This window comes from Vitis riparia, chromosome 1, assembly GCF_004353265.1.
Source record: "Vitis riparia cultivar Riparia Gloire de Montpellier isolate 1030 chromosome 1, EGFV_Vit.rip_1.0, whole genome shotgun sequence".
In the NCBI taxonomy this organism is placed as follows: Eukaryota; Viridiplantae; Streptophyta; class Magnoliopsida; order Vitales; family Vitaceae; genus Vitis; species Vitis riparia.
The window spans coordinates 9,300,933-9,312,538 of NC_048431.1; the positions used below are offsets into that span (position 1 = coordinate 9,300,933).

The 11,606-nt window shown below is 35.1% G+C and overlaps 1 protein-coding gene across 1 annotated transcript; it reads right to left on the reverse strand.

The window, feature by feature from the left end:
• Positions 1-2,213: 2,213 nt before the first annotated feature.
• On the reverse strand, positions 2,214-10,927 carry LOC117910910. Its single transcript, XM_034825098.1, has 10 exons — positions 10,767-10,927; positions 8,073-8,132; positions 7,928-7,967; positions 5,845-6,023; positions 5,634-5,672; positions 5,380-5,466; positions 5,130-5,190; positions 3,813-3,937; positions 2,621-2,712; positions 2,214-2,527 (listed from the first exon to the last, which is right to left on the reverse strand). The coding sequence occupies exons 1-10, from the start codon at positions 10,812-10,814 to the stop codon at positions 2,413-2,415; spliced, it is 846 nt and encodes a 281-aa protein (XP_034680989.1). The 5' UTR covers positions 10,815-10,927; the 3' UTR covers positions 2,214-2,412.
• Between the last annotated feature and the right edge of the window lie 679 nt (positions 10,928-11,606).

Genomic DNA, 11,606 nt, shown 5'->3' on the forward strand with positions numbered 1-11,606 from the left:
TATTACCCTAATATTTTAATCATGAATATTGTCCACATTAAAGAAAATTCATATTTTTTTAAGAGCAAATATTATGATGCAATATAATTTAAATTTTAAATAAATATTAAAATATTAAAAAATAATATATATTTCATTTCATTTTACAAAATAGGCATTATATATACTATTTTAAGATATAATGTTCATTAAATATAATATCCAATAATATCATATCTCATTGGAAATGATACTCTAAATATATATTTTTTACCTAATGAGATATGATTTCTTAAGATATACATATCCTGTCAATTAAACTATTACTCCATTTATGATCTTTTTATATCTATACTTTATAGATGATTTTTTTATGTTATGTTTGACATTATTATGTAGATAGTTAATTTCTTATATTTATTGTTTGAATCAAGCAAAAAAAAAATCAGAATAAAAATTTAAAATTCAAATATCTCACTTAAACTGTCTATTCCCAACAACCCCTACCCTCATCCCCTAAGCAATTCCTATATCTAGATCCTCCAATAATATCATATCTCATTGATACTCTTTGTACTTTTTACTCAATAAGATATGATTTCTTAAGATATACATATCTTGTCAATTAAACTATTACTCCATTTATGATCTTTTTATATCTATACTTTATAGGTGATTTTTTCATGTTATGTTTGGCACTATTATGCGGATCCTTAATTCTTTATATTTATTGTTTGAATCAAACCAGGAAAAATCAGAATAAAAATTTAAAATTCAAATATCTCACTTAGACTGTCCATTCACAACAACCCCTACCCTCGTCTCCTAAGCAGTTTCCTATATCTAAACCCTCCTAAGTATTTCCCCATGTGAAGAGTTGAACTTAGTAGTATTTATATTTATATAAAAATATTTTATCATTGCAAGAAAATGAGGCTACTTCTAATGTCAAATAAGTTCAATTAAGATAGAAAGGGAATTGACAAATATGTAAACAATTTAAAACTTAAAATGTTTTTAATTTTCATGTACTCAAATCATATATATATGCCTATTGAAATTTAAAAGAAAAATTAAAGCTTGTAGGGAGTTGTTACAAAACATACTCTCCTCCTTGAAGTGGGCATTCAAATAATCACGATGAGACGACAACTGAGAATCTGTGTGAAAGTTCTGAATGGTTTGTCACAATGATAGTCGTGTTCTCGTGAATACAGTTCATACAAATCTTAAAAAATATTTTCAGTTATAAAATTGAATCAATAAGGATGTGACATGTTGACGACTTTACAAATATATATGCATATGAGAATATTCAAATAACCACGATGAGACGACAATTGATAATCTGTATAGGATTTTTGAACGAGTTGTCACGATGATAATCATGTTCTCGTGAATACAGTTCATACAAATCTTAAAAAATATTTTCAGTTATAAAATTGAATCAATAAAGATGTGACATGTTGCCAAACTTAGCAAATACATATGATATGGAAATATTAGGTACTTACACTCCCAAGCATATATGAAACATAATCAGAAAAAAAAAAAAAAAAGTGTTGCAAATGGTTTGAATTCATGAATTTTTTAGCCCCTAATTAAAAACAAAATAAAGTCTTAAGTCATAGGAAAACCATGAAGAAAGTGATGAAGGAGCAGGCCCCAAGATTGGCCCTAGAGCAAGGTAAATACTAAATAGACAACGATGGATCGTATAATAACCATGTTCATATAAAGTAAAGAGTAAAGACTAAAGACACACATGACTGATTGCCCAGTCCCACACGGCAAGCAAAGGACCCAATATCCACGTGACATGTGTTGGCTTGGGATTGGCGGGGAGAATGTTTCTATCCCTATTCCCTAGCCATGCCCCCACACCTGGTAAACATCCTCCTTTGCCCTCTACCTCCTATCCACTAAAAAATTCAATCAACTTCATACCACACCCAACCACCCTTCGACCTTCCAAACAAACCCTACAATACCAGCGCCAACATTTATGGTTTTCTTGTTTCATAAGAAGGAAGAACAGCATTTGAACTTGCAAGACCAACCATATAATAAATAGATGTTATGAGTATACGAGGCATTAGCATGTCATTGTGCGAAGCCAAGATTCGATCTTGAGCTTGTAGAACCACATTGAACGAACCTTGACACTAACCTCAGTGAGGTTAGTCGTTTTGTATTATAATCCTGAAAAGGGTAATTCGATGCATCTTGGTGACTTTTCAGAGAATTCACCTGAGGCCTCGAATAGGCTGTGGTTGCATTTAACATGAGCAAAGAAGAAACTTGAAATCGTCTTTACAACTCTAGAATCATAATTTCCGAGACAACCAATCTAAACTATAGGTTTCTATTGATGAAATTATATTGAAATTAAAAGGCAAGGAATAAAAGAGGACACAAGAAAGAAGGGGAAGATCAAACATCAGTTAAGATCAATGATGATACAATCACAACATAAGCCAAAAAGAAGAAAATTGCTATCTGAATAAAGAACTTTGGATTTTCCCTCATGTTTGGGGATGTAACCGCCCTGCACATGGAAATCAAGTCATTTTGTCAAACATTGATATGCAAATAAAGGGAAAGGAGTCTAATTGAGTTCAATTGATTGCTCGACATTCACCTGGCAATGCGCTGAGAGAATCGCTGAAAGGGCAAACTCTGTATAAAGACAATGCCTGGTCCTGTTAGAACAGCTGTAACTAGGTTGTCGCCCTGCGATTTCGTCCCCACAGTATAAAATTAGGCTCTCATAAACATAAACATAATGGAGGGACCAATCCTAAACTTGAGGGTCCAAGGCAGCTACATATACAGAAGGAACCTAGTTCACACCAGAGGTCCCATTATGGACTCATTCAAGATTGCTTGTTTTTTTTTTTTGGCCGTAGAAGTTAAGGCACAACCATAATTTTAATGACTTCCTACATAAATGAAAATAGGTTTTCTATGAGAAACAATATTTTTCTAACTTCCCTATTAAGCTTTTTCAATCCACAAGCTCTTTAAAAAAATTATCCAAATAGGTATAGCTTTTGTTGAGGTTAAAATTGAGCCTTTTAGTTCTCAGAAACCAAAATCCAAATAGGGCCTAATACCAAACTTGGTGATACAAGAAGAAACATTAGAATGACAAAAATTTGAAGAAAAAAGAAAAGTTCATGTTAATGAAAAAAATCATAAGCTTTTTATAAAAAAAATACACAGACAAAAAAGCTCTTATTGAGCATAAAAAGGAGTTTTTGGCTGCTCAAAAGCTGATCCAAATAGGGCCTAAGTATCAAGCTTGACAATTCTAGAAGAAGCATTAGAATGACGAAAATTTGACAGAAAATATGAGTAAAGCATGTTAATGAACAAAAAAATGATGGAGAGATAGAATGGATTGATTATGGAAAAACTAATTCCAATGATCCACAAAGCAGGAGTCCATGATTGAGATTCTTAAAGCAAGTATTGGACAGATCAAAAGACAGCTACCGAAAGAAACTGTTGGCTTTATAAAAAATACTTTCGAGTCTCAAATTCTAGACAGGAAGATTGAAGGAATATTCGTTAGCATCTTTTGTTCTCTGCTCAAAACCAAATACAGATCTCCGAAATAATATATCACAGCCCTGACCAACAGAAATTTGACAAGAAGCCAACCAATCATACATAACTATCAAAAGTCAGAAAGAATAGCATGACCAACAACTATACCTAGTAGGAACAATTATATGCCATGATGATTTCAAGAAATAAGAAAGCAACAAGATTAACTGAAAGAAACAAAAGAACTGCAGAAGCAGTACAGAAACAGAAAAGGAACTTACCCCAAAGACTACTCTTCTCATGGGACCATTATATTTGATTTGGACGTTGACAGTGGCCGACAGGGCAGCAATGCAAGACACATCAACGGATAGTTCTTCACCCACCTCGAGATTTTTCTGTACAACTAACAACATAGAACTCCATGATTAGGACACTTGGACTTAGAAGTTTTACACATGATGAATTAAATATAAATAGCACACAAGTTTCATTTATTGGTTTTTCAAATATATGCTTTCAGAAGTTCATACTCAACAATGCTTGGGAACAAGAAGTTTTTCTCATGTATCTTGTTGGCTAAAGTGCTTTTGGCAAGGAAAAAAAATCTGTTGCAAAGGAAAGGGATAAAGCAAAACATAGATACAAAAAGGGAAAAGTAAAAGGATGAATGCAGTTGTTCTAAGTGGATATTTAGAAAAAAATACATAAAGGTGTTGAATTTGAAACATCAAAGTACAGGCGGAAATTTACTCCAGAACCTGATATCCTTGCTCTCTCTTTCTCTCTCTTTGATACCATTTCTATGTTTCTCATATCATTCTGAAAAAGCACCACACAGACCAAATCTGGTTGTGCAGTATAGAGGCTAATATATGAATGGTTGCACTTGTATAACCCAACCCCCAAAACTCCTTGCTATTAAACCTGCTGACTATTGAGACTGGACTTCCCAGGGTACGAAAGTTCACACACTTCATATCAAAACAATATATAGCTATTTCTCATGCACACTATACTTCACCAGAATAAGCAAAATACACACAAAGAGAATATCTAGTGTCAATTATTTACTATTTGTATCTGATACTCCATTTCCAGATTATACTTCATATGGGATGGATGTGCAATGATCTGCTTCAGAAGTAGCAGGTGAAAGCATTGCTACTGCTATATCCAAGTTCCTTTCTCACTATCACGATTCACGTAATTGGTGGAAGCATTACTAACATTTTTTTGATGGGTGAACCAAGGATATATTAAACAGTGCTTAACAAAAAAGGAAAGCACCCTATGTATACAGGGAGTATACAAGATGCATTTTTACAACTACATGAAAGATGGAGATGGACATCATATTTGTTGTGGAAACATGACAAAGGGCATATATTCGGATGAACAAGAGTTATAGTCATGGAAGTGAATAAACCAGGTATGGTATAGCCATAACAAGAAAAGACTGGTGCTGATCTGCAAAGATAAATCTGAACCAGAATGTCTATGCTATTCTCCTCCGTATTCAGGTTAGAAGGCAACTTCTTGAAAGGTCCTAACGGCCAAGTTCTAAGGAACAAGAAAATGAGTCAAGGAATGCATACCAGATCCACCAGCAACTATGAAAGCAAGCCCTTGCCCGGTTAGCTTCTGTCTCAGAAATCCCTATAACAGCATAATAATATACATCATATAAACTAGCACCGCCAATTTGGAAAGGTGCAATTATCAAGTGGAGGATTGACAAAAATGAAAGAACAGAGTTCAAGTTTGAAAGAGACCAACATCACTTTCTCAAATTGACACTATTAACCAAAAAATGAAAAGCAAATCTAGCCCCAGCCCTTCTCTCACCTCTGCACCAACAACTATGTTACGAGCCCTCTGATCAGTTGTATTATTGACTTTTACATCATTGAGAGAGCAAAGGAATGCATCTGGCTGGCACAAAATTTTAATGAAGCAAATATAAAATTATTCATCTCAAGCAGATGAAGTAAAAGACAACTCTGCTCTGAAATCCTAATGGTAGGTAAAACAAAGCAAGTTTCTAATACAATATGTCAGAAGAATATGAGAAGAACTAGAAATGAATTAATTAGCTCTACCTGGCATAAAATTTCCCCGCCAAACATTGCCAAATCAATCTAAAAAAAATTGAATTGGAACCATGTAAAAAGGGAATAGTTAGCATCATCAACAATGTGTAGATTTAAAATAACTGAATAAAAACATGGATAAGTTGTACAGGAGCGAAGAAGCAACATTTGATGCTAGACACTCCTTACTAAAATATGGTATCTTATTGTAACTACAAACCGGGAGTATTCTTGCAAGAGAAGGTGCAGCAATTCCAACAAAGCCATTACTTGAACCTTGATTGAGAAGAACTATGCTTGTCACAGCCTTGCCGAAAAGCCACTGCCACATACCTACTTCATTTTCAGGGATGTAAACATTCTCCATTTGGATGGACCCAGACATGTAGCACATGGAACCTACGTATTTTTCAGATATCAGTTACAAACATATTACAGTGAAAAATAAAAAGGAAAAATGTTTTAAAGCATAGAAGTTAGATACAACCAAAGATGATGTCAGTCTGCTGTATTATAGCAAACATAATCTAAGCCATGAAGCATTAGTATCTAGTAAATGTGTTTCATGCCTGACAGGAGTTCCAGGAGGTGATTCCAGAGGAGCTCCCCAGCTCTTTACTACAACACTGAGATGTAGCTTATCAGATTGAGCCCATCCAGAGCTAATTCACCAGTAAGAAGCCCCCTGACCCATGTAACTCAATCAACTTGACTATACAGAGGAAACAAGAGGACTGCCCCACTAAGATTTAGTGGGGTAACATATAAGTTGAGAAAAAAAGACACAGATAATTAAGAATGAAACAAGGAAAAATTTACTAATCAGTTCCCTGTACCACAAACCAATGGCCTATTTGATCAGTTGTGGAGAAAGATTTGGTTTCTAAAGTTAGTCATACAGTCAGCCCATTGTTTAGTCCAGATAGCAAATGGTACAAAAGGAAGACAAGAAGGAAGGTATTGTGGTATATGGAGTGGCAATGAGATGTTTTTGGTCAAGTAGAAGGGAGACCATCTCTACCTTAATAAGCAGTTGGTTCATTGCCAGAAATTAACACCACGAAATTGCGGGAAACGTTTAAATGGAGGAGGAAAACCAGCCATCACAAGGGGTTGACAATGGCATGCAGAAGGTGAGCTAACCATCCTTGCCTTAGCAAGATTGTCAACTACAAAGACTATGCGTATACTTGGACACTCCACTAACAAATTTGGTGTGGAAAGAGAAATCTTGGTCTTTGACACGTGAATATTAGGACCATTGCAGAAATAGAAGATTTTAAGCAAAACCTTGTCCTTGCCTCCCCATTTGGGAAACAGGGTGAAGCATTTTGAGGTACAAATGGTGTCTCAACCATGCAAAACAAAGACACACAGTGACTTATATGAAGTCATACACTCAACAACAGCAGGAAAAGAAAAATGAAGACATAGGAAACAAATCCAACATGATATTAGCTCACATATACAGGGTGTGGCAGTTTCAACCCTGCACCACATAAAATAACACGAACCGTGTTTGGGGCAGGGTTGATTGCTCCTTCCAATGATATCAGGATGGTGGCTGGCCATGTTCCAGTCTACCAGACCAACCCGATAGTCATCCCTAGCAGAGACAACAGAGCAAGATGAAAAGATGAACATGCCAATAAATTTAGTTACAGCATCAAAAGGGTAAGATTCATCTGATTAAATTTTTAATTCTATAACTTAATGCAATATCCCTGTTCAGAATTCGCTTTACATGCAAAATGGCACTCTATTAGCATAAATAAAGAACCAAGAGCAATTTAAATTTGATTATTGATATCTTGGAAAGAGATATAGGAATTATGTTGCATGTTATAAAACAAATATCAATGCATATTAAAAGATTTCTTTCTTTCTGAAACACCATGAAGTTAAACTGCATCAGATGTCAATCAAAACCCAGCAACTGTCTAATAAAAGTGGAACTTTTCAAACAACATATACATACCAAGCTGAGCCAAAAGGATAGCAAACTTGCCTAGCATCCAACACACTGAGCTCAAATCACAATTCATAGACAGGTTCAAGCTCCAGCAGAGCTTGAACAGTTCTAAAGTGATCAGGCCTAAACAGTGTGGCTTGGCTTGTTTGCAGATCAATAAAAGTATACATAGACCAAGAAATAAGCAACAGGATTAAAAGATTAAACATGTAGATCTAAAGAACGTAGAATAATAAGTTTACTGATAATTGATTTCTTCTTCAGAAGTTGAAAACTAATGTTATAATTGCAAGGGAACATTCACAGAGCATCCACTACTAGGGGAACTTACCAGGCTTTGCAATAATCTTTTCTTGTGGTTTCAACATTATCTAACAATGCAAAGAATCAACACCAGTATTAGCCATTTTCAGTACAGGAAAATTTGAAAAGAAAAAAGGAAAACTGACATGGCTGGAGATAATTATTGTAAATACCTGAACTATCTGAGCTTCACCACCCAATATTTGAAAAGGTGTCACATTTTCTTGTGGACTCTGCAATATATCATCCACATGAGTTTGTGCAGCAACAGAATAACAGCACATACAAACACAACCTACTGAATACTTATGCAGTTCAATCGAATACAAACATGGTTGCTGCATAGCTCATGCTAGCAGCCTCCACAAAAGGGATAACAATGAGCGTAAACTAGGTGCAACCACAAGTTTACAACTATGGGTCTGGAAGATTAGATTCAGAAAATGTTATTTAGTTACTTTCCTTTACCTCCACTTCTGTTAGAGAACTAAAACAGAAATAAATGAAACAAATAACCACACTTTCAGCAAGTAATGCAGTGTATTACTCCAGGGATTTCATTAAGTTTTTCAAATGTTTTGGGAACTCTACTAGAGGCAAGTCTCTTTGGAAGATTGCTTGTCTCACTTGGTTCTGGTTGTGGATTGTGTGGAGAGAAAGGAATGATGAGATTTTTTTTTTGGAAGGTGCCTAATGTGATATGGGACTTGCTTCATTTCTTTGTTTCTTTTTGGGTCTACTGCAATGAGTTTTTAAACCCTTTCCATTGAGCATAATTTTGCTTAATTAGCTTTCAGCATGTACACCCTAGGGTTGGACCTACATGGTGAGGTCCCTAGATGAGCTTCAGGAGATGTTATATTTGTATAGACTTTTTTTTTTTAGTTTCTTTTGTATAGTCCTCCTTGTAAAGCAGAGGTCTGATCGGGTCTTATGGTCAGGTTTGTTTTTAATGGGGAGGATTTCGCATCATTCTCATGTTTTTATTCACTTTAATTAATACATTTTTTGTTTTTGAGATATATATATATATATATATATATATATAGTAATAGTGCCAAACAAAAGGGTGCACAAAAGCGTACACATTGTATACAATGGTGCCAAAAGGTCAAACAAAGTTGAGGGATAAACAAAAAAAAACAACTCCCACGCCTCACTTAGAACTCAGGCAATCAATGAAGTCCAACATGTACAAGGAGCTATCACCTATGTACACTATAACCCATCCCCAAAATATATTTTAAGGATTACTTCATAGCTTGGTTCCCTTTTTCAATATTTTCAAAAGTTCTCCCATTTCCTTCTTTCCAAATGGTCCAAAATAAGCATAAAGGCGCAGCTTTCCAAACTTTCTTCCTCTCCTTCCCGAAAAAAGATCCATGCCAACTTAAAAGTGCCTCTCCTTTTCATGTAGACATGTTTGCTGTTCAGATTATTTCCTAACTTTCTCTTTCATTGCAGGAAAATCATGTAAAAAGGGAAACAATGTTTATCAATTTAACCAACCAAAGAAATATTGTGCCACAAATCATAAAGGTTCAAATTTATTTCTTGTGGTTGTCTGAATTTTTCTACAATGAGACCCCAAAGTCATGGAAACAAACCTCACTGGCAGTTTTGAATAAGTGTAAGGGCAAGAAAATGAATTAAACCACCTTCACAAGATGCTTCTCATCTGACTTAGAAGAATCTATATTTCGGATCTTGACTTCTTTTGCCAATGTAGCACCAAGTCTCACTTTAAAAATAAAAAACCTCTAACATTTAGACCCTTCCAACAGAGGAACAAAAAAAAGATAACATTCATTTTATATTGTTTATTAGGGACATGATTCCTAAGAATAGTGATCAAGTAATTCAGATTATACCCAATTTAATTAAGTCTTTGAGCATTCATACCGACTAACTTGAACCTCGGAGGCAAATTTTTTTGCCTAAGAGAGGTTCTACAGCTTCATTTTTATTTCTTCAGGACCTAACTAGACCTACATTAGTTGTTTCTTTCTCACATTGTCCATTCAACTAATGATTTTCCCTATTTTCACCTCTTTTTTCCTTGAGAAAGGCTAATTAGGCCTTATTCACCTTTTGTACTCTCCGTCCTATCTGATAAATCATATATCTAATAAATCATTATTCAAAAGGCCGATGCTAAGTTTGAGGGCTTTCCAAAGGGTGATAAATGATGGAGCAAATCCATTTCTGTGGTTCTGCATAAACCATTTTGAGCTTCTGGATTGGGTGAACTGGCAACAGACCAGTTCCATTCCTGGGCTTCTAAATGGTAAGGATTGGTATTAATCCATCTTCTGGGATTGGGTTGGGTGTGCGGATTTAGTAACTAATCTAACCTTTCAGTATTTTTGCATGAAGTGAAAGTCATACAGACTATGATGATAAATGATCACCAAGGTAACATCACTGTGAGTAATCCCACAGTGGATCACCAATTCTTACCAAAAAAACGGATACTCATATAATCCAATTTTTCATTATAGTAATTGCCGGGTAAGTAACCAATCAACCTTATCAAAAATGAAGTTCCACTTCTGGTTGTCTGACTATTGTATCCGGAAAATGCCATCATTCTCATGACAGAAGCATATCAACCACTTTCTACCAACTCAACACACACAACAACACAATTCTCAACCACACACACAAATCAACTCAATCCTTAACTCCACCAAACTAAACCCTAACTCCCAGAGTAAAACAATAAAGAAAAACACGATCTCCAATAATGCACATGGAATTCAACGGATCAAGCAACAGAATCAAACTAAAACCCTAAATTTCCAGGAAAAAAAATAAAAAAACTCATCAAGGACATTGAATTTCGAAGATAGACGGTGGAGGAGTACCTGGTAAACGTACGGCTGAAAAGGTGTGGAGAAAAAAGGAGCGGCCATGGAGAAACGCAAGAGAATCCTCCGAAGATTCCAGAAATTTCAAGACACCATTAGAGGAGAGGAGGACTCAAGAAATCAGAGCTCGCACTTCGCACACCCACCCAGAGTTTCATACAAACCAATTGCTATGGCGTTTTTGCAATTTTGCTTCTGGGAACAACCTAGAATTCCGATATTGACCTTCAACATCAGGCGTTTTGTTCATCTTGTAGCATGAGCTTGGAGTGGTACTTTCGTCAATTCGGTTGAATGGAAGACACATCAGCTTGAAGATGACGTGGACGTAGTTTATTGGTTGTGAAACTACCCTCGACGTGTCCGTGTCCGAATTCAATGGCACTTGCCATCTCATCATGGAGACAAACGACGTCGTTTCTCGGTTGACTTGTGGCGGTGAGCTCCTTTATGCCCTCTGGCATTTGCATGCCCCTTCAACATTGTTGATACTGTTTGCTATTTTCAATGTTCAAGAAAATAAAAATTATTATTAAATTTGAGTGCATTTATTTTTATTTTTATTTATTAATTTTTTTTTTAAATGGAAAGTGATAAAATCACATAAAACATCTCCATGAACCACAATATAAAAATATACAAAAAATATATATAACATCTACTATTAAATTATTCTCTTAGGTTTTAGTTTAATAACAAAATAATTAATACAATCCCGAAAAACTAAATAATCGTTCAATTCTCTCAAACAAAAGGGTGGTCGAAGATTTTTTCTTGGCTAACAACGAAACAAAATTTCATGCCAAAAGATTATTACTTTCTGTTTAGAGCAAAATA

Excerpts from the sequence above, each read along its gene's own strand:
- LOC117910910 (XM_034825098.1), bottom strand. The coding sequence starts at position 10,814 with ATGGCCGCTCCTTTTTTCTCCACACCTTTTCAGCCGTACGTTTACCAG. Across the intron at positions 7,968-8,072 it reads GTGAAGCTCAGATAGTTCAG|ATAATGTTGAAACCACAAGA; the intron begins GTATTTACAATA and ends TTGCATTGTTAG. Across the intron at positions 2,713-3,812 it reads TGAGAAGAGTAGTCTTTGGG|GGCGACAACCTAGTTACAGC; the intron begins GTAAGTTCCTTT and ends ACGAAATCGCAG.